This window comes from Colobus angolensis, unplaced genomic scaffold (assembly GCF_000951035.1).
Source record: "Colobus angolensis palliatus isolate OR3802 unplaced genomic scaffold, Cang.pa_1.0 Scaffold285, whole genome shotgun sequence".
NCBI lineage: Eukaryota > Metazoa > Chordata > Mammalia > Primates > Cercopithecidae > Colobus > Colobus angolensis.
The window spans coordinates 2,829,594-2,849,525 of NW_012116099.1; the positions used below are offsets into that span (position 1 = coordinate 2,829,594).

At 40.1% G+C, this 19,932-nt stretch overlaps 1 protein-coding gene across 1 annotated transcript in view; it reads right to left on the reverse strand.

The window, feature by feature from the left end:
* Positions 1–14,966: 14,966 nt before the first annotated feature.
* Positions 14,967–19,932, reverse strand: part of LOC105516616 — a 107,201-nt gene continuing 102,235 nt past the window's right edge. The window contains exon 2 of the mRNA XM_011948881.1: positions 14,967–15,971. Coding sequence (XP_011804271.1) covers positions 15,594–15,971 — 378 coding nt within the window. The 3' untranslated portion in view covers positions 14,967–15,593. The remainder of the gene's footprint in view (positions 15,972–19,932) is intronic.

Below are 19,932 nucleotides of genomic sequence, written 5' to 3' on the forward strand. Positions count from 1 at the left end.
AAATTGACTCTGACTTTTTTGGAATTGGTTCTTTAGTTTGATTTGATTCAAAGGCACTAGTGACTATTTCCAGCGGTAAAGAGGGCATTGATAATCCATGGCATGATGTTACAATAAAGATTTGCAAAATATAACCACTGGACACTCCTTATCAAATACCCATAAAAGTCAAGATTCTGGACAACTATCTATTTACTACTACAAAACATTTCAATCAAACTAAGGAGTATAATGGGATTGGCTAGTTGTTCCTAACTGCACTGGAGGAAATAAAAAAGGAAATAATGCACCCAGGATTTCAAATTCCAAGCTCAAAAGATGTATAAGTTACTTGGAATGTTCTACATCTGCTCTGAAAGAAACCTCTATCTCTTGTAGCTGCAAAATTGAGATTTCTGAAAACTAAACCCAGAGTCTCATTCTGAGAATGGCTAAATTATAATTCAAATTGAATTTCAGCCTTGCAGGTGTCTTCTGTTCAAATGAGGGCATTGACTGATAAGAAATAGGATTCCGAAAACTGGAATAGAGACATATGGTAAGATCTTTGGGAAGCTGGGGACACTGGACTCCTCAATTCTGCTGAGTGTTCTTTACCAGCAGAAGAGAGCATTCTATCACTAAGGAGGTTAACCTTGCTTTGCCTGCAGAAGTCATGATAAACCCTCCTGGAATAGTTGCCTTGAAAGACACTGTTGATCTCCCTCATGACTCACCCCCACCATTCTTCTTTGTCTCTAGACCTGTAACTAGACTCAAATCTCAGCAGGTCCCAGAAGATGAGATACAAAGTGTGACTCAATATAAAATACACTATACATTGAAAAACCAGCATATTTTTCCCAAATTATACAGATTGAAATTTGGGTTATACATTGAAAAACCAGCATATTTTTCCCAAATTATACAGATTGAAATTTGGGTTATATGTTTGTGAATGGATATTAAAGGTGTTTAATAATAGTGGAAGAAATGTAAAGTTGAGTCTGGCTGGATTTATTGATATTGATCCACTAAGCAGAGATTCTGCTAGTTGATCTTGATGTCCCTAGGAAAAAAAATAGATGAAAATCCGCTAAATTCTTTCTTGCTTTGTATAAGTGGAAGAGTTCTAGGTTGAGTAAACAGAAGTCTAATTTGAACCATGAACACAGAATCACATTAATTGATTCCAAGATGTGAGCCAATTTACAAACCCACAGCACCTTGAATGAAGGAGAGGCCTCTATCCTCTTAAGGAAAGACTCTACTCCACTGCCAAAAATCTGTGCATTTTTACTAAAATAGACACTTCTGCTAGATAGGAATTTGCTTTCCCTAAACACAATATTTCTGCCAAAACCATGGACTCATTATCAGAGTGGCTCATTCATCACCATGATATTCTATATAACATGCTTCTGATGAAGGAACTCACTTCACAGTAAATGAAGTATGCAGCAAAGGGCTCAGGCTCATGAAATTCACCATATTCCCTGTAATCCTGAAGCAGCTAGGTTGGATGAACAGTAAAATAGTCTCTTGAAGATTCAGATAGATTCTCATCTACTGGCTGTATTTTGCAGGGCTGTACCAGTGTCTCAGTCAGCATCCAATATATGGTGCCAATTCTCCCATAGCCAGGATTCACAAGTTTGGGGATCAAGGAGTAAAATGGGAGACATATGACTCCCATTACTACCTCTATTACTGCTAGTGGTCCACTAGCAAAAATTTTCCCTTCTATCCCTACGACTTTATGCTCTGCTGGTTTAGAAGTCTTAGTTCCAAAGAGTGCAACTCTTCTACTAAGAGACACAACAAGGATTCTATTGAAGCAGAAGTCAAGACCACCACGCGGCCACTTTGGACTCCGCATGCCTCTGAATCAACAAGCTAAGAAGAATGTTGCTTGCTGACTTTGCTGATTAATCTTGATTACCAAGGACATTGGATTTCTATGATACACGGAGAGTAAGAAAACATATGTCTGGAATACAGAAGATACTTCAGTGTGTGTCTTAGTACTATCGTGCCCTGAGACAAGAGTCAATGGAAAACTACAACATCCCAATTAAAGCAGGACTGCTAATGACTCACACCCTTCAGAAATAAAGATTTGCATCACTTCGCTGGCAAAGAACCCGACTAGCTGAGGTGCTTGCTGAGGGCAAAGGGAATATGGTAGTGAGAAAATGTACTTAAAATGTTAGCTATGTGACTGAAACTATGTGACCAATTGCAGAAAGTATGATTTTCATAGTTTTATTTCTTCCTATTTTGTTATGTAAATGTCTGTGTGTATGTATCTCTCTGGCAAATATTGTTGCTTTTTCCCTTTCTTACCCCTTATCATATAACATAAGATGTGTGAGTGACAGCCAACTTTACATCACTGTATTTAAGTTACGGGAAATCAAGGAAAAGAATAAACATTATCCAAGGACTTTGTATCTTATTCTGGAGAAAGAATTAGAGTATTTTCAGTTGCTTGCAGGATATTTGCATTATGTTAGATAGAAGCATGTCTTTGTTGTTGCCTTCAAAATATTAAATATGATTTAAGGAGATGTGTATGGACACCAAGTTGACAAGGGATGGACTGTGATGGTCAGTTTTATGTGCTAATTTAACTAGGTTATAGTCCCCAGTTATTCAAACAAACACTAGCCTGGCTCTACCTGACTAATACAGATGGGCAGAGAAAAAAGAAAACCAAGTACCCAAACTTTTCACTTTCCCTTCTATAAAAGCATTAGTTTTCCAAAAGAAGGGTAATATACAATACTGACTAGTAGTAGGTGCTTTATATATAGTGCCTTATATAATCTTCACTATGACCTGCGAGGATGAGTAATCGGAACACAGAGGATGAAACCTAATTTGAAGTCTTTCAAGTAATAAGTTCAAGGTCAGGATTTAAACTCAAGTTCTCCGATTCCAAAATGCAGCCTTCTTCCACTGAGATCATGGACTCCCCCACTACAATTGTAGATTCCATCAGTATTTGGCCACAAGGTGTGATTCTATTCAGACTGCCCTAACCTTGGGTTCCAGTCTTGTCTTTTATGATTCCATACCTTATTTGTAGCAAATAAAATTTTTTTCCATACCAAGTACTTTTTCAGTAGTGATAGGTTTTTATGTTAATTTCTTTGTTTACTTTAAAAATAAAACCCTTGCTGCAGGGAGCTGGCATAGTTTAAGGATGAAAAAGAACCGAAGCCACAGCCCAGCCACCCTTTCATTCCTTGCTTGTATAGTTGAGCAAATCACTTGAGTCCTCTGAGCTTCCATTTAATTCCTAAATTATTTTTTAAAATTAACAATAATGAAAAAAAAGTAATCTTTAAATTGTTCATAAGATTTTTACAAGAAGTTTTTGAGATACCATAATTGAAGCTAGTGCATAAATTTAAGAATTGAGTTTAATATTTATGTTTTCTACTGACATGCTATAAACCGCTTAATGGTGAGTTCTGTATCTGTCTCATTTTATGGAAAATAGTGGCACAATGAGTATGGGTTGATTTGGAGGAATAGTGGGGGTTGACTTGGATCAATATTAAGTTATAAACTATATAAAGGTGGTGGTTATGTGTGGTTTTCATACTGATGTATCTCCACTATTCACTATTAGTTTGGCATACAATAAAAATGAATGGCCATTGAAATGGCATAATGGCACAATTATGGAGTAGATTAATTTCCAGGGCTTTTCAGTGATGGATGCTGGGAAAGTAAGTTTACTATTTTGTCTACAACTTCCCATTTCCTCGCTGTCCCTCTCAAGCTTCCACATTTGTGTTCACCATTAAATGTGTGTCCCTTCCTTACTGCCCATCTTTTCCTTCCTCCTCCTCCTCAGAGTGTGCTGTCAGAAGTTACCATAGTCACAAGACTATTGGTTATAAACGTTTGAATTCCCTGTTGACTCTGCTCTCCTTCCCATCCCCAGAGAATTCAGATATTAAGATCTACTCATTTTCTATCATCCAGGAGATGTGAAAATGACTTGCTGAGAAAGCGATACATATTTCAAATTATTGTCATGTCAGTTCAGTATCCATAATGAAATCCCATTACATACTTCCAAAATGAGTGGATGAGAGCCTTTAATTTTTTAAGTCTCAATTTTTTGCCTACTAAATTAAGTTTTAGTAGAAAATATTCAAAAATGTTTAAAACAGTAAAGTTGTAGTCAGATGCTTTTCTGGTAATGTTCTTATAAGAGGTACACAAGGACTTAGGCACTTTGTCACTAGTAATTTTCAGTCATCTCTGTTCATCTCTGCTCTTTTCCAGTGCCTTCCACCTTACAGCTTGGTCTCTTGGGCAGCAAGGGATTAAGATAGAGCTATTCAGTGCATGGTATCCATGCTATGTTCCCCAGAACTCTTTTGCTGCCAACCCGTCTACTTTGGCCAAGATGGGAAGGGATGGGAGGGAAGGGAAGCGGAGGTGGGAGAGGAGGAGGAGAGGAGAGAAGAGGAGAGAGAGAAATATTTAATTTTTATGAATAATGAATAAGTTCATGCAGTATTTAGTGGTAGAAGAAGAGATTTCCACAAAACTCTAAAATGCTAAGACATGAATTACTCATCATAATATCCAAGTATTCAATATGCTTCTATGTTAAACTAATCATTTTGAAAAGGAGGAAGCAGGAAACAACGAGGCTTTGTATCAAATTAATTTGGGAATGGTGGTTCTTTGCCTTTCCTATTTTTTAATATAAATACCCCATGACTCCTGGAATAGTTGGATAAGATCCCCCTCGCCATCAATAATTGCCTAATGAGATGTGGAGCGCTCTCTCTCTCTGCTAAGGACACTTGGAGAACAACGTGGGGTAGAGAATCACTGGCCCGGATGACTTGGTTCCTGGGGAATGAATCCAGGCTGTTGAGGCACTCGTGGAACCAAAGAGAAGGAAACATGAGCCTAAGAAGTTTAGGTTTCACTCTGGAGAAAATCCGAGAATGATTCTAGGAACCTTTCACCGTTCAATCCCTAGGTTTGCCAAACAGAAGCTATTGTGCTAACAAGCTAGACCTCTTCTCTTGTGCTAACAAGCTAGACCCCAAGCAGTGAAACTGCTGCTATAGAACAAAGGAGATCTCCAAACCCATTCTGTTCTAGATCCATAATCCTGATAGCTGAAGGCACGAAGCTAGAAGCAGTGTCTTGTGGCTTAAACTTCAGGCCTTGTCCCTGGACGCATGACGCTTCCAGCAATGCTGCTGGCTTGCCAAGGCTCATGGCAATCCGATCCTCTTTCTGAACCTGAGTTATCTCACCTATAAAAAGTGAGTAGTGCCAGATACATAAATTATAGACCATTATTATGTGAAGGCTCTAATATTGTCCAAAGAAACGCCTGAGGAATTATTTTTTCCCAGCGCATTTACTTTACCTGGGAGTGGAGTGGGTTGGGATGGACGGTAAGAGTACCAGGATATTCCTCTGCCTGACTCCAGGGGGCAGCAGCTACTTGGGTAAAGGGAGGTCAATGAGCCAACATCCACTGGATGGGTCACCTGAGTTCTCTTAAACCCTAAGGTAAAGAGACAGATCCAACAAAACGGACTTTTTAAAAGACACATAAAATCCTCAGAAGTCATGCCCCATTTCTAAAGAAACTATGGCTCCCGGGAGATCCTCAGAACATGAAAATCATTGGTGAAAGGATAGTATTTCTGCTGAAGGGTTTTCCTTAGATTTTCCTGGGTAGGTTTTTGGTGAGAGCAGATTTATTTTTAACAAATGCACACACATGGCATCCTCTTTCTTGATGACAAGGACTTTTTATTTTTTCCAAAATGTGCCTGGCAAGCCCGGGAGCCAGAGAAACAAGATTGGGAAGCCTGATGTTACACAATGCATTGCAAGTGATAGCCGAAGCTGGTCTGGTTTCCAGACACCTCCTGATTCAACAGAAATGTGTTGCATTAGCACTCAGAGTTTCTAACCTAGTAGCAAATCTGCATCTTTATTTTTCCATCTCATTAGTAGGAAGGAAGGAAGGTAACTTAATAGCGGAGGACTCAGAGAATTCTAACAGAATTGCCAGCTCTTTTTTTTTTTTCCTCCTGTGTGGCTTTAAGCCTGGTGCTTGCAGCAGCAGAAGCCCGTGAAATTCTTGAAGCTAGGAAGCTAAGGTTTCTGAAAGAATGAATATGCACGGCACACATAATCTACAATTTATTAGCCTGCTTCACTGGTCATTACTGAGATTTGATTGTAATGCTTAGTGGCGTTAACATCCCTTCCACATCTCCCTAACAACATTTATGGTCAGTAATAATATTAGTTCAGTGCTTGAGCTGTGCTCTGAAGAATGAATCTGCTAGAGCTCATCTTGCCTCATTACTTCTAACAGGGCTCCTGTAGTCATGTCACACTCTGGTGACATGCCAGACAGAACGACATCTTTTAAATATTGTCTCTGACATATTTCATTTGAAATGCTAGCCTTTCAATTAGTGCTATGCACCAGGAAGTGACAGATTCTGGAGGAAGCATTGCTTCTCTAGATGAACATAATGATAGTAGGGTATCACAACAGTGTGGCGGGACCGGAGAAGATTCCCATGAACGAGTCCATGAAAGCCTCTTTGAACTTGTTTCCTCACCACAGGTGGACATTGTTGGTGCTCTCTTTGGATGTCTTCGTATCCCTCTTATTGGCAGTGTGCACCTGTTCCCCTAGTTTCCACTTGCTTTGCTACTAATGGCTGCCTTCTGCTCCCATGGGCACCTGCACAGAGCCTGAGTCTCACAGGCACCCATAGCTAGTGACTAACTGGTGGAGAAGTACAAAAGCTTGGCTCTGCTTTAAGGCTGGGCAAACTCTGGGGTGTAATTTATGCTCCAGAGCCCCCAGCAGAAGCAAGCTGAGGTTGGGGTTTCACTTGAAATCACACTTTCGTTTGGCTTCCTCCCCCTCTTTTTCCTGCTTCCCACAATCCCTTATTGGCCTTTCCAGGGCATCCTTTCTTAATAAATCACTTGCCAGGAAGGTTTGGCTCAGGGTCCGTTTTGGGGAGAAGATGATATCAGATGCATCAGATGGGGTCTTGAAACTCCAGCTGTGTGCAAGCCTTGTAACCATTCTGCTTCTGATTTTGCTCCCCTGCAGTGGGAACATCTCCTAGCAGCACAAACTCTGTATCTTCCCAAAACACCCATCTCCCTCCTTTACCTCCACTCAAGGTATGAGCTGTTCCAGCAGCTTGGGCCTTTTATGCAAGACAGCCTAAAGGGAATCAACACTTTTTTTTTTTTTTTTTTGAGACGGAGTCTTGCTCTGTTGCCCAGGCTGGAGTGCAGTGGTGCGATCATAGCTCACACCTTCTTCAAATTCCTAAACTCAAGCCTCTGCCTCCTGTGTAGCTGGGACTACAGGCATGCATCACCAAGCTTTCAACACATTTTTAATTGCTTACTATTGGCATCAGTATTTGCATTTCCATCTTATCTTCTCACCAACCACTTCAAATGTTTATTAGTAGTTCCACTTTACAGTTAAAGACACTGAAGTTCAGAAAGTTTATGAAAACTGAACAAATCCCACACCCAAAAGATGTGTGGCTTTTAACCCAGGCTTTCAACTCCAATCCACTGAATTTTTCACGTATTGTACTACAATGGCCCCACTGGCAACCAGGCCATGATGTTCCCAATTAAATATAAGTAATATTTAGATAAGTTCACATCATGATCATGTTTGCAATGTGGCAGAGACAAGTTTACTCCACAACCACAATGACTAGACACCTTAGCTTCAGTTTAATTTTTCTGCCTCCTAGATGAAATTTGCCCTAATCTCTTGACAGCATTTAATCTAGAGCAAATCTCAGCTTTATTAATTTCTCCTTAAATTCATCCAAAGCCCTAACTCCGTCAGAAACCTTCCTTCAATCCCCCTTACTGAGATTCTCCAAGGCTCCCTCTGAGTTATATTTTCCCTTTGCTGCAGCAAACTAATAAACCTAACTTTGTTGACTTCAGATGTGACCCTGATGGTTTCATCATCCAGGTTTCATCAACCCCTCAAGTTGTTTTCCAAAATAATTTTGGGTAAGATCGACTATGCTGTTGACTAGCACCATGTTTTATGAAACGTTAGTCCCTATTCATTGTAAAATGTAAATGTACTGATAAAACCTTTAAAAAACAGACTGCCAGTTAAACTACATCAAAATACCTTTATGTTAGTCCTGAGCAACGCACAAATCAGTCACATCAGCTTATCAGTTTATTTATTTTTACATATTTCAGAGGATGTGACTGTTTCTCCTGAGTTCAGTTGCACTGGTTGGCACAGGATAGATAATGTTTTTGCTTGTGCCTTGGTAACAAAACCTAACTGCTTTACCTGTGAGCAGCTTCTTTTCTTATTAACATAAAGCCCTTGGTGTAGCTTTGCAAGAAAATGTGGAATTGCATTCATTCCTCCAACATCAAACATATGCTTCATTAATATCACATTAATATCCCAAAGCCTTATCCTTCTGCATTTCTGCCTTCAAGATATTTTAAGACCAAATTATTGATGGCAATTAAACAGAAACCAGATAGTAACAACATTGTACATAAAACAAATGAAGTGGTAACCAAGTTTTTATAAGTACAGGTAATGCTGCTAGGTTCTGACTTTCACCTGATGCAAAGGGATAGTAAAGGGCAGCATCCATTCTGATTTTGGCTGTAGTAAAGTGTGGGAAAACATTCACCTTAGTATCAATGAAATATGTGAATGTGGCTGCAATTAGTTATCTGAAATAGAATTTTTCTTCATATTACTTTACAAGTATAAAATAGAATAAACTTAGTAAAGGAGCAGAAACAAATAAAAATGGAATTAACTTTTCTCCCAACTAAAGGAAACATGAAAACACATTGTTTTTCTTCTTTTGGAAAAAGAAAAAAAATACATTTACATCTAGAGAGTCAAAATATTTCTAGGACCTACATCTGAAGAGTAATGTTAGTAATACTGTCTACTGCTTTTCAATGCATATTTAATTATGTTACCTGAAAAACATAAATACTCCAAATAAATGATCTAATTCCAGTATTCCACGTACATAGATAGGTGAGAAAGGGAAATATTCCATGTACATAGATAGGTGAGGAAGGGAGACACTAGGTTTGGAAGGAATAGAGCTTCCTTTGATGCAATCCCATGCCAGGAGTCAACTGCTTATAAGACATTGTCTACCCTCATCCCAACCCTAGTGACCCCTTCATTGTACCCAATACTGAGTGACCTAGTCATTACTTCTAAATGATCAAATCTTAGCATACATGGGAGTAGGAATTGGTGCCCCACCCAAAACCTCTTTAATGGGCCATTTTACCCATCCCTCATCTGCCATATTGATTGCTACTGACTCGGAGTTGTCCCCTACTTTAATTGACCTTGGACAACAGAAATCACTTAACTTGTAGGCAGGTAGGGAGGAGGTAAGCAGGGTATTCATCCACTCCCTGGGAATGGTCTGCAGCTCATGACTTCAGCCTCTGACATTAGGTACAAATTGGCTATCCTTGACCTCAAGGTGGGAATTACTCTGTGGTACAATTCATACTCCAGAAATCTCCATGAGATTAGGCATGAAGTTAGGCTCACCTACTTACTTAACCCATTTTCCTGCCTCACCCTACTGAATTCACATCCCTTGCCCATGTTTTCCCGTAAGAGAACCCCACTCTTACACTCACCTCAGTAAATCACCTGCACAAGAATCCGCACCTCCAGCTCCAGGATCAAAGAAAACTTAAACCAAGGAAACTCTATCCCAAGGGTCTCTGCATTTTTATATTGAACCTGTTCCTTTCTCTGTCTCTCCATATGCAGTCAGTTCTACTCACAGAATCTAAATCAGAAAGACAAACCCGGCTTTGCCTTAGCTAAGTTACTTCATCTGCTACCACTCCTATCTCATGAAGGGAAGAGAAAGAAAACTTCAAGCTGCATCCTCTACCAACCACCCCAAAGAAAGGAAATAAAGAGATAGAGACTTTTCAGCCATTGCCCAGAGATAATTTCAGAGCTTACAGAGAAAACCTTAAGGAAAGTCATTTTTGAAGCCCTGGATATTTGTCCATCCCCTCAGTAGGCTTCATTCTCATAAATGTGGTTTTAAAAGTTTTTCTTTGGATTCCATCATCTCTCCATCTATTATTGTCCTTTGTCCTTGGCCAGCTGTGCTGTGATTGACAGATTTACGCGTGCAAAATTCAATTCCCTCTACAACTCTTTCCCTGCTCACCATGCTTATTTTTCCTAAATTCCTTCTTTTTCCACCCTCATCCGTGAGAGGGATGGTTGCTTTTTATCTGGGCAGTTCTTCTGAAAGCAAAGCCTTCAAAGGATGTGAATCAAAATATCTCTGTGTTGGAGAAAAAAATAAAAAAGAAATGTCCTTTTGAATCAAAGACCTAAAATTTCCTTGGCCATAATATTTTTTAAATTTATGCTAATTTTTTCCCTCCCCCTCATACTTTATTTCCATTACAAAAATACTTCTTTTTTTTTTTTACTGATGATTTATTTACCATTGTATCACAGTCCCTTAATAGATAGATGTTCACCTCAAATTACTCTTTAATTCCTTAAGGTTTTTACTCTTTAAATTCTTCCATTCTGTTCCTTTCACATAGTTTATGTAGGCATGTTTAACTTTTTTTAATACTCAGTTCCTGATTTATAGTTCTCAAACTCTTTTAGAAACCTTATATAAGATATAAATATAAAAAATAAAAGATTAGAAAAAAAATTCTCTAAAACCCACTGTATTATGGAGTTTCCTTTGATCCCACTAGTCTGTCTTCTTTTTGATTTTATAAAGGACATGGATTTTGGTAAGCTTTTAAAGTCCTAAATAAACAGAAGAGTGATCAATTAGTAAGTCATAATGAAATGATTGTCCCTTAACCCAGATTTGTTTGCATTGGGAATCATAGCCTCTTTTCAGCCTTCCTGCCATGTTTCTACGCCATTTGACTCCTCTTGCTTTCTTGCATATCCCCAAAGTGTCAAGAGGGCACTAGGTGAGTCAAACAGGAGTCAATCAGGAGTCAAACATTTTCTGTAAAAGGCCATACAGTAAGAATTTTAGGCTTTGCTAGTCGTGTGGTCTCTGTCATGCTGCCCAACCCTGTGTTGGGATACAAAAACAGCTATAGACAATATGTAAACAAATGCAGCTATTTTATTCCAATAAAACTTTATTTACAAAAATGGACCACAGGTTGGATTTAGACAATGGGCCATAGTTTGCTGACTCTTGAATTAAAAGATAAGAGGACTCTGATATCTACAGATATATATATTTGGGCTGCTATAGTTATGAAAAGAAATTTTAGAGATACAAAGAGACACAGAAATACAAAAGAAAGGTCTCAAAATTTATCCGTTAATTTCATATTATTGTTTAAGGGAATTCTCTAAATGGAAGTAATTTAGTCCTTGTATATTTTCTTTTCTATGGTCTGTTAATTTTTGATGCAAGATTTCTGTTTTAAAGAAAAGATTTGGTACATTCATACTAAGGTGAGAATGGCTAATTAATTTATTATCTTTCCCAAAGTCATTTGCAATTTGACAGAGGCTAAGCCTGCTTTCTATAATCTAGGTCAGTGAAGGGGGAGGGAACTAATATTTGTTTGGCACTTACTAGGTTCCAGTTTCTGAAAGTCAATCATGTCTTTTTTTTTTTTTTTTTTGAGACAGAGTCTTGCTCTGTCACGCATGCTGGAGTTCAGTGGCATGATCTCAGCTCTCTGCAACCTCTGCCTCTTGGATTCAAGCAATTCCCCTGCCTCAGTCCCACCAAGTAGCTGGAACTTACAGGCGTATGCCACCATGCCTGACTAACTTTTTTGTATTTTTAGTAGAGATGGGACTTCACTATGTTAGCCAGGCTGGCCTTGAACTCCTGACCTCAGGCAATCCACCCGCCTCAGCCTCCCAAATTGCTGGAATTACAGGTGTGAGCCACCACACCTGGCCCATGTCATCTTTTTATTCCTCTCAGTAACCCTGTGAGATACAAAATACTGTGATATCAACTTTAAAGATATGGAAACTGAGACTTAGAGTAATTGAGTAACTTGGTCAGAAACAACTAGTTGGTAAGTTGCAGAACTGAAGCTCAATCCTAATACTCTCTTTTTCTAAAATCTGTTCCATACCCTTCAATGGTCCTACCTTACTTTGCAATGGATCCAAAAGACCCTGGGATCCCAGTCCCCTTGGAGAATCTGCTGCAAGCTACAGGTTAAAAAAAGAATTCTTATGAGTTTTGTACATAATTTCAGGAGCTTCCCACAAGTGTGCGCAAAATGTCAAAGGCTACACAAATCCCTCCAGGTCCCATCTTCCAGAGATATATTTCTCCGGAGCATTTCTTTAGAAGCTTAGAATCACATCACATGCCAGCTGCCTATGGACCCTTAGACTCAGCACTTCATTCCAGGTGGCCGTGAGATGCCAGATCAGCCCTGCAGTTACATTCGATAGAGAAAAGGAGAATGAGATAGGGCAAATCACTTATAAAAATTAGCTTTTTTGAATGTTTTTGCATTTATTATGCATTTCCCTCATGCCAGACAGTGGTTTCAGGTTTTAGATGCATGCCCAGGAGGTAGATATATTATTATCCTAGTTTATGGAGGAGGATATTTTGTTAGTCTGTTCTCATGCTGCAATAAAGAAATACCTGAGACTGGGGAGACTGGGTAATTTATAGAGAAAAGAGGTTAAACTGACTCACAGTTCTGCATGGCTGGGGAGGCTTCAGGAAACTAACAATCATGGTGGAAGATGAAGCAGAAGCAGGCATCTTCTTCACAAGGCGACAGGAGAGAGAGTGAGCGCAAGCAGAGGAAATGCCAGATGATTATAAAACCATCAGATCTCCTGAGGACTCACTCACTATCACGAGAAGTGCATGGGGGAAATGGTCCCCATGGTCCAATCATTTCCCACTGAGTCCTTCCTGTGACACATGGGGATTACGGGGATTACAATTCAAGATGAGATTTGGTAGGGGACACAGTCAAACCCTATCAGATATTATGGTACATTACAGAGGCAAGATAACTTGCCTTAAATCACACCCCCAGCAAAGAAAAGACCCAAACCAGGAAGCCCTTATTCTCCAGGGCATCAGTTTTTATCCACCTTTACTGCCAGCAAGACTTCCATAGACCTGTATGTGAAGAGAGGTCTCTGTGTCCTACACAGAAACAACTGGAAACCTCTGTGTTGAATATTTATACTTTAAAGCGCCTGATATTTGTACTATATACATGGTTGTCATTAAAAATGTGAAGGTAAATATTTATAAACAGCTGTTAAGGAAACTAGACTTCTGGGGAGAAATATTAAATTTCTGCTTAGAGATTTTATTTTAAAAATTGAAATATGCAGACTGACTCCAAATATAAACCTTTTTCCTATTGTAATTCTTCCTTTCATAGCCCAGCTAAATCTCTGCTAGAATTCAGCAATAGGTCCCCAGGAAAATAACTGCTTTGAAAAAGTTTGGCTGAAATCAGATGCTACTTCTCACTTACTACAATGGCTAAAGCAAACAACAGTAGCAATACCAATACTGTAACTGGGAAAGATGTGCAGCAGCTGGAACTCTCAAATACTGCTGTGAGGGAATGATAAATGGTGCAAACCGTGTGCTAAATTGTTTGGCAGTTCCTAATAACATTAAATTCGTTAACCTACCCTATGACCCATCAATTTCACTCCCAGGTATTTATCCAAGAGAATTGAAAAGATATATCCATCTAGATGAATGTAAAAGAATACTCAGTGCAACTTTATTCATAAGAGCCACAAACCAATAAACAACCCAAATGTCTATCAACAGATGAATGCATAAACAAATGGTGGTATAATCATATCATGAAATGTTACTCACCAATAAAATGAAACAAACTACATATAGATGCTCCGGGTATATGTTCCTACATGGATGATCTTCAGAAACATCACTTTGAGCAAGCAAAGCCAGAAAATGACTACATAGTGTGTAGTTTCATTAATATGACATTAGAATATCCAAACTAATCTGTAATGGCAGAAGGCAGATCCATCAGAGGTGTCCTTTGATGAGTGGAAGATTGAAACACAGGGCACAGGCACGAGGGAATCTGTTGCAGTGATGAACAAGTTTTGTTTTTTTTTTTTGGCGGAGGGGGAGATGGAGTCTTGTTCTGTCACCCAGGCCGGAGTGCAGTGGTGCAATCGCGGCTCACTACAACCTCCATTTCCCATGTTCAAGTGATTCTCCTGCCTCAGCTTCCCAAGTAGCTGGGACTACAGGCATGTGCCACCATGCCCAGCTAATTTCTGTATTTTTTTAGTAGAGATGGAGTTTCACTATATGTTAGGCTGGTCTTGCACTCCTGACCTCAGGTATTCTGCGGCCTTGGCCTCCCAAAATGCTGGGATTACAGAGGTGAGCCTCCGTGCCCGACCTAAGTTCTGTTTCTTGATTTGTGGTGGGTTCCATATATACTTGTCAAAATCCATAGATCAGTATACTTAAAAATCTGTCTTTTATTGCATGTAAATTATACCTTAAAAAGTAACAGTACTGGAAGAAACGCAAACGCAGTTTTTCAATGAATGCCTGTCTTAATCCTCGGGAGGCTCAGCTGCGGGCCTGGCTTCCTATGACACAGCATTCCCTGCATGTTTATCGACCATGGCAGTTTCTTCTGCTGGTCCCCTCTGGTACTCAGAAGGGTTCAGGCGGGAAACAGATGCTTTTGAATACTTACTGCCCCACTTTTCCTGCTCTTTGAAGAATGCTAGAAAAAGGAGTCAATCTTTACATGCTTCCCTTTTCCAAGAAGTAGCTAGGATGGCAACAATCTGTCTTGACTTCCCCTGTGTTTAGATCCTCAAATCCAGACCTGAGAAATGACTGTGAAATTCTGACCAAGACTCACTGTTTTGGCAGCTTTCGTTTCCTTCATTTGCTCCCCATCCAAAATTCTCCTCCCTCTTAGGGATGTCTAATTTATACAATTTGTCTAGCAGGTATGGTACCGGTTTAGGCTACATTTGGGAATTCCAGCTGGGGCTGGGAGGAGGTGAAAGAGGAGGGCCGTTCCCAGAAGGTGCAAAACAGGCATTTTCAGTGGGGGCTTTCCTTCTGCCACTCCGATAAGCTCCTCGGAGTTCCTGCCTCCTCCCTAGGAAAGCGTAAGCAAGACGGAAGGAAAGGTCAACAAGCACAACCTAGGTAGTGAAAATGTCCCTGCCAATTTCGCTGGGGCCCTCCAGGGCGAGTAACCCTCCAACCCACTTAATGAATTTAGAGACACCTTAGCTTGATTTACATAACAATATTTTAAAGACCACATGATTACTTTGGAGAATTAATTGTCTTTTTTTTTTCCTTCCTTAAACGGAACTACAGAGTTACAAATACTCTCCCAGAAAGCCTCAGAGGAGGCAGACTTGGCAGAGGAGAGAACGGAGAAAAATCCGTGCCTTGCAAATGCCAAGCGGAAGAACAATCCCGTTAACCGGCCAGATGATGCTTAACTGCGGGATCGGGGCTCGGGCAGGGATCTTAAACATCATTTCGCGTAGGGAAACAGACATTCTCCTCTCCCGGAAGACAAGGCTGCGTGTAGTTCATCTCGGCCTCCTGGAGGACCTGTAGTTTTCGGGAGAGCAGCTGCGAGGGGACAGAATGCTTCGCTGTGGTGGTTCCGCCGCGGGCTCCGCTGCCAGGAGGCCGGCGCGCGCGCAGCTCTGCCACGGGGCAGGCTGCCAGGGCCCGGGGAGCAGCGGCAGTCTTCCTCGGAGTAGCACCTGTTCTTCCTCTCCCTGCGCCGGGAACGCGCCACCTTCCCCCACCCCATGCTGCTTTCCCCTGCGTGGCTCCATTTTGTCTTTCCTGATGGCAGATGCCCCCTCGACCTTCCACCCGAACACGTGCGGGGCGCTGGGGGAGGGGACGGCCACGTCAGGCGCATCCCTTTCCCCGACACCCCAAGGTAGCAGCAGCAGCAGGTGCTGTGACATTATGACAAACACTCAGGTCCCCGGTGACTGGATGCGTCACACGCTGTGTCTAACAGTCGCTGACATCTCATCAATCACGGCCTTGATTATGCTGCTGGGGTCCCTGGGCTCAGCTTTGGGCTCTGAACAGAATTTACTGCAAACTGAACATCCTTATTTCCAACGTAGGCAAGCCCGTCTTGTTTAAAATGGCGTAATCCAGCTGGAAGATCACACTGGCACACTCAGATTGGCCCATCTTTTCTCTTGTCGATATCGCAATTAGGTGCGCATCCGGCAGCAGAAATTGCTGGGACGTTTTTCTCTCCTGCACTCTCCCTCCGTTTATTACAACTGAAGGACACATTTTGTTGTCCCTGAGAGTGATGTATTTGAGGGAAGGCTGTGACTACTGCAGTATATGACAATTAAAGAGGAAAGGACACTGGTGATGATTAACTAGCTTGTCTACATGCTGTGAGGCTGTTTATCAGCTAACATTGATTGAGTCAGTAGTCTGTGACCAGCCATGTGTGAGACTCTACTGGGAAACACAGGTAGGAAAAAAAATGATTATTGCCCAGAAGAGTCTCAAAATCTAGTTGATGAGATAATTGTGCAAATGTTTAGGTAGGAAAATATTGACCACTCTTCTTTGCCTGGTAACAAAGACAGCCAAGAGCCTGATCACAGTGCATGGATCTTCTATTTTTCTAGATTGGTTCACTCCCTTTCCCCAGAATATTCCCCTGTATTTTCTTCCTTTAGAAATAGGCTGATGGCATTGTTCTAACCTGAGGCCCCACCCCTCATGTATTTCTCTAAATCAAGGTCAGCAAGCTTTTTATATACAAGATCAAATAGTAAATAGTTAAAACTTTGTGGACCAAGCGGCAAAATGGAGCAACTGATATTGCTAAAAGATTAATAACCTTTTTTTACACTTTACATTTAAGAATTAAAAAAACACTCTTTAGTTTATACACCATACAGAAAAAGGTAGTGGGCTGGATTTGGCCCAAGGTGCATAATTTGCTGTTTCTTTATCTAAATCCTATTTGTCTTTTAAGATCCAGCTCAAACCCCAGGTGCTATGTGAAATATATTTGACACTGCCCATCCAAAATTCTCCTCACTCTTAGGGATGTCTAATTTATACAGTTTGTCTAGCAGGTAATCATATATCTATTTATCAGGTAGTATGGTGGGAGAAGGAAGAGTCTAAATTTTCAAATCAAACAGAATAATGTTCAAATTCTGATTTTTCATCTTACAACTGAGTGGCATTCTGAAAACTAACTTATCTGATTCTTGGTTTTCTTCCCTGTTCAGTTGGTAAAATGTCATATCAATAATTTACACAGAACATTATTAAAAGAAAATACGTCAAAAATGTTTATATCTATGTGTTAGTGTTTAGTTTTTAAAATTTCCTTACCGAGATTATCTAAAATTATTGACATAAAACATATACCTCCTTTACAGTACAAAGATTTAATTCACCTAATTCACAGGGCTATATGCATGAAATAAAATGATATGTTTGAAATGTTGTAAAACCTTAGAAAATATTATATTTATCTCTTCACAAATTATTTCTATATCCTCATCAGGAAAGTGCCTTGTGTTAGAAATTAAATTGCATTTTTTATAAGGACAAATATACATCATATACTTTAAGTCCTCCACAATGCTTAATTAAGATCTGGTATTTGGCAGGTGGTAAGAAGTATTTGCTATTAATTTAAATGATACCCAAAATGCTTTTATAATAAAACTTTTCCATAGAATGTTCTCTGTTTATTTCTATCTGATTGCCCTGCTCCTCAATCTAATTCAATCTGTCTTCTCTCCCCAACACTCAATCAACTTCCATTTCTCTAAATCCAGTGAACATAATTCAGGACTCATCTTACTTGACTTTTCATTAGCATTCGATCCAAACATTCCCTTTTTTTGAAACCTGATCTCTTTGAATTTCATGACAGATATATACACTTCTTCCTAATTCTCTTCTGTCTCCATTCCTATCTCATTTGCATGATCACCCTCATTTGGAAATAATTCACCGTTAGCATTTCTAAAGACACAGTCCTTGTTGTTGTCTCTCCAAGCTTTCCATCCATGCCTGTGGTTTCAGATAACACCTACACACAGATTCATCACTAAATTTAATCTGTGGCCAAGAATTCTTGTCTAAGGTCTAGCTCACTCATGTCATTCAAAGAGCCCTGAAAGTCGACATGAGCAAGACTAAATCCAGGATCATGGTAACCACTCATCTCCAGCACCCACTAGTTTTTCTTCGGAGTTTTCTATCTCAGAAAATGGTGTCCCCATTCTTCCCCTCAAACAGGCCAGAAACTGGGAATTATTCTGAACACCTCCCTCTTCCTCATCCCAGTAGGTAATCACCAAACTCTGCAGTTAGTCTCTTAAATAACTCTTGAATTCCTTGCACTCCCTTTTTTTCATGGTCAATGCCACCACCACAGATCTGATGCCTACAAACTGTGCTAGCTTACCTCCGCTTCCTCTGTACCTCCCTGATCTGTCCTCTACTCCACAGAATGATGTTCTCACAATGCAAAAATCCAAATTTGATCACATGACCTTCACATTTATGAACTCCTACTTACCCTTCAAATCCATTCGTGTCAACCCTGAGGGACATCTCCCCTTAACTCCAGCTTTTACAGCATAATCTTAAACTGGTCCATCCTTCTTCTGAGTTGTTGTTTCAGCATGTCATTAATCACTCAGCAGGGTGATTATTTGGTAGTTTATCTCTCCTGCTAGGATCTTTGAGAGCATCTAATTGTCCCTGGTCTACTGGTGATTGAAATTCAAACATGGCATGGTGGTTGGCAAATACACACTCAATCAACATTTGTGCCATGAGTAAATGGATGGACACATTGGAAAGGATGGCTGGAAGAATTTGACCACCAAAACTCTCTGGTCTATATGAAGAGTCAACCATTAACCAGTTTTTTAAGTTGGAGTATTCATGTTTTTCTTTCAACAATGGATTATTTTGGGACTTCTAACATTCAACCATTCACACAGTGTCTAAATGCTTTTTTTGCAGATCATTTGGCCTATCATGTTAGACAGTCAGTCCCTTTAGATGTAAGATGCAGAGACCCATTCAGGTGAACCCAAGTGATCAAAATTGATTATAAATATAAAATGGAAATAAAGAACATAAAGCTTTTAGGAGTTTCTATCAAACCAGTTTACAAAATAACTGGGCCTCATAGGCACCAGAAGTTAAGGGCTATTTGGCATCAGATTACCTCCTGCTCTTTCATTTATGTGAGACAGGTGCTATCTGAGACCTGATGCTCTGAAGGTGACTTCGACTCTAGTTACCAGTTGATTATTCCAGCTATGTCCGTTGGCTGACATGCTTATTTACGAGACAGAATCTGATCATCCCAGGTGGTGACCAGTTGGCCTGCTCAGATAGGCATCACTCAGCCAAAGGGCAGCGGACATTGAATCAAGTCTGTATAAGTCACAGGGAAAAAGAAAGGGAACACAGATATCAAACTGGCCTCTGCTTCCGTAGAGACACCTTGGGACTACTTCCCTCAGAAAGTGCTTGTAGGGCTGCACCCAGATCTCTTCTTGGAAGCCAGAACATCTACTTCCAACATGCTTTTGTTGTTGAATGCTAGATTCACACCTGTACCTTCCCCCAGAGAACTGCCCTTAGCTATTAGAAGTGAATTTCTTTGGAATGGTTGATTTGACGGCACAGGGCCCTTAATTCTGCATTTGAAAAACTAGTATCTCACAAAATCAGAAGACAAGTCACAGATGGGGAGAAAAAATTTGTAAATGACATAGCTGGTAAAAGACCATTATCCCAAATGTACAACAAACTCTTAAAATTC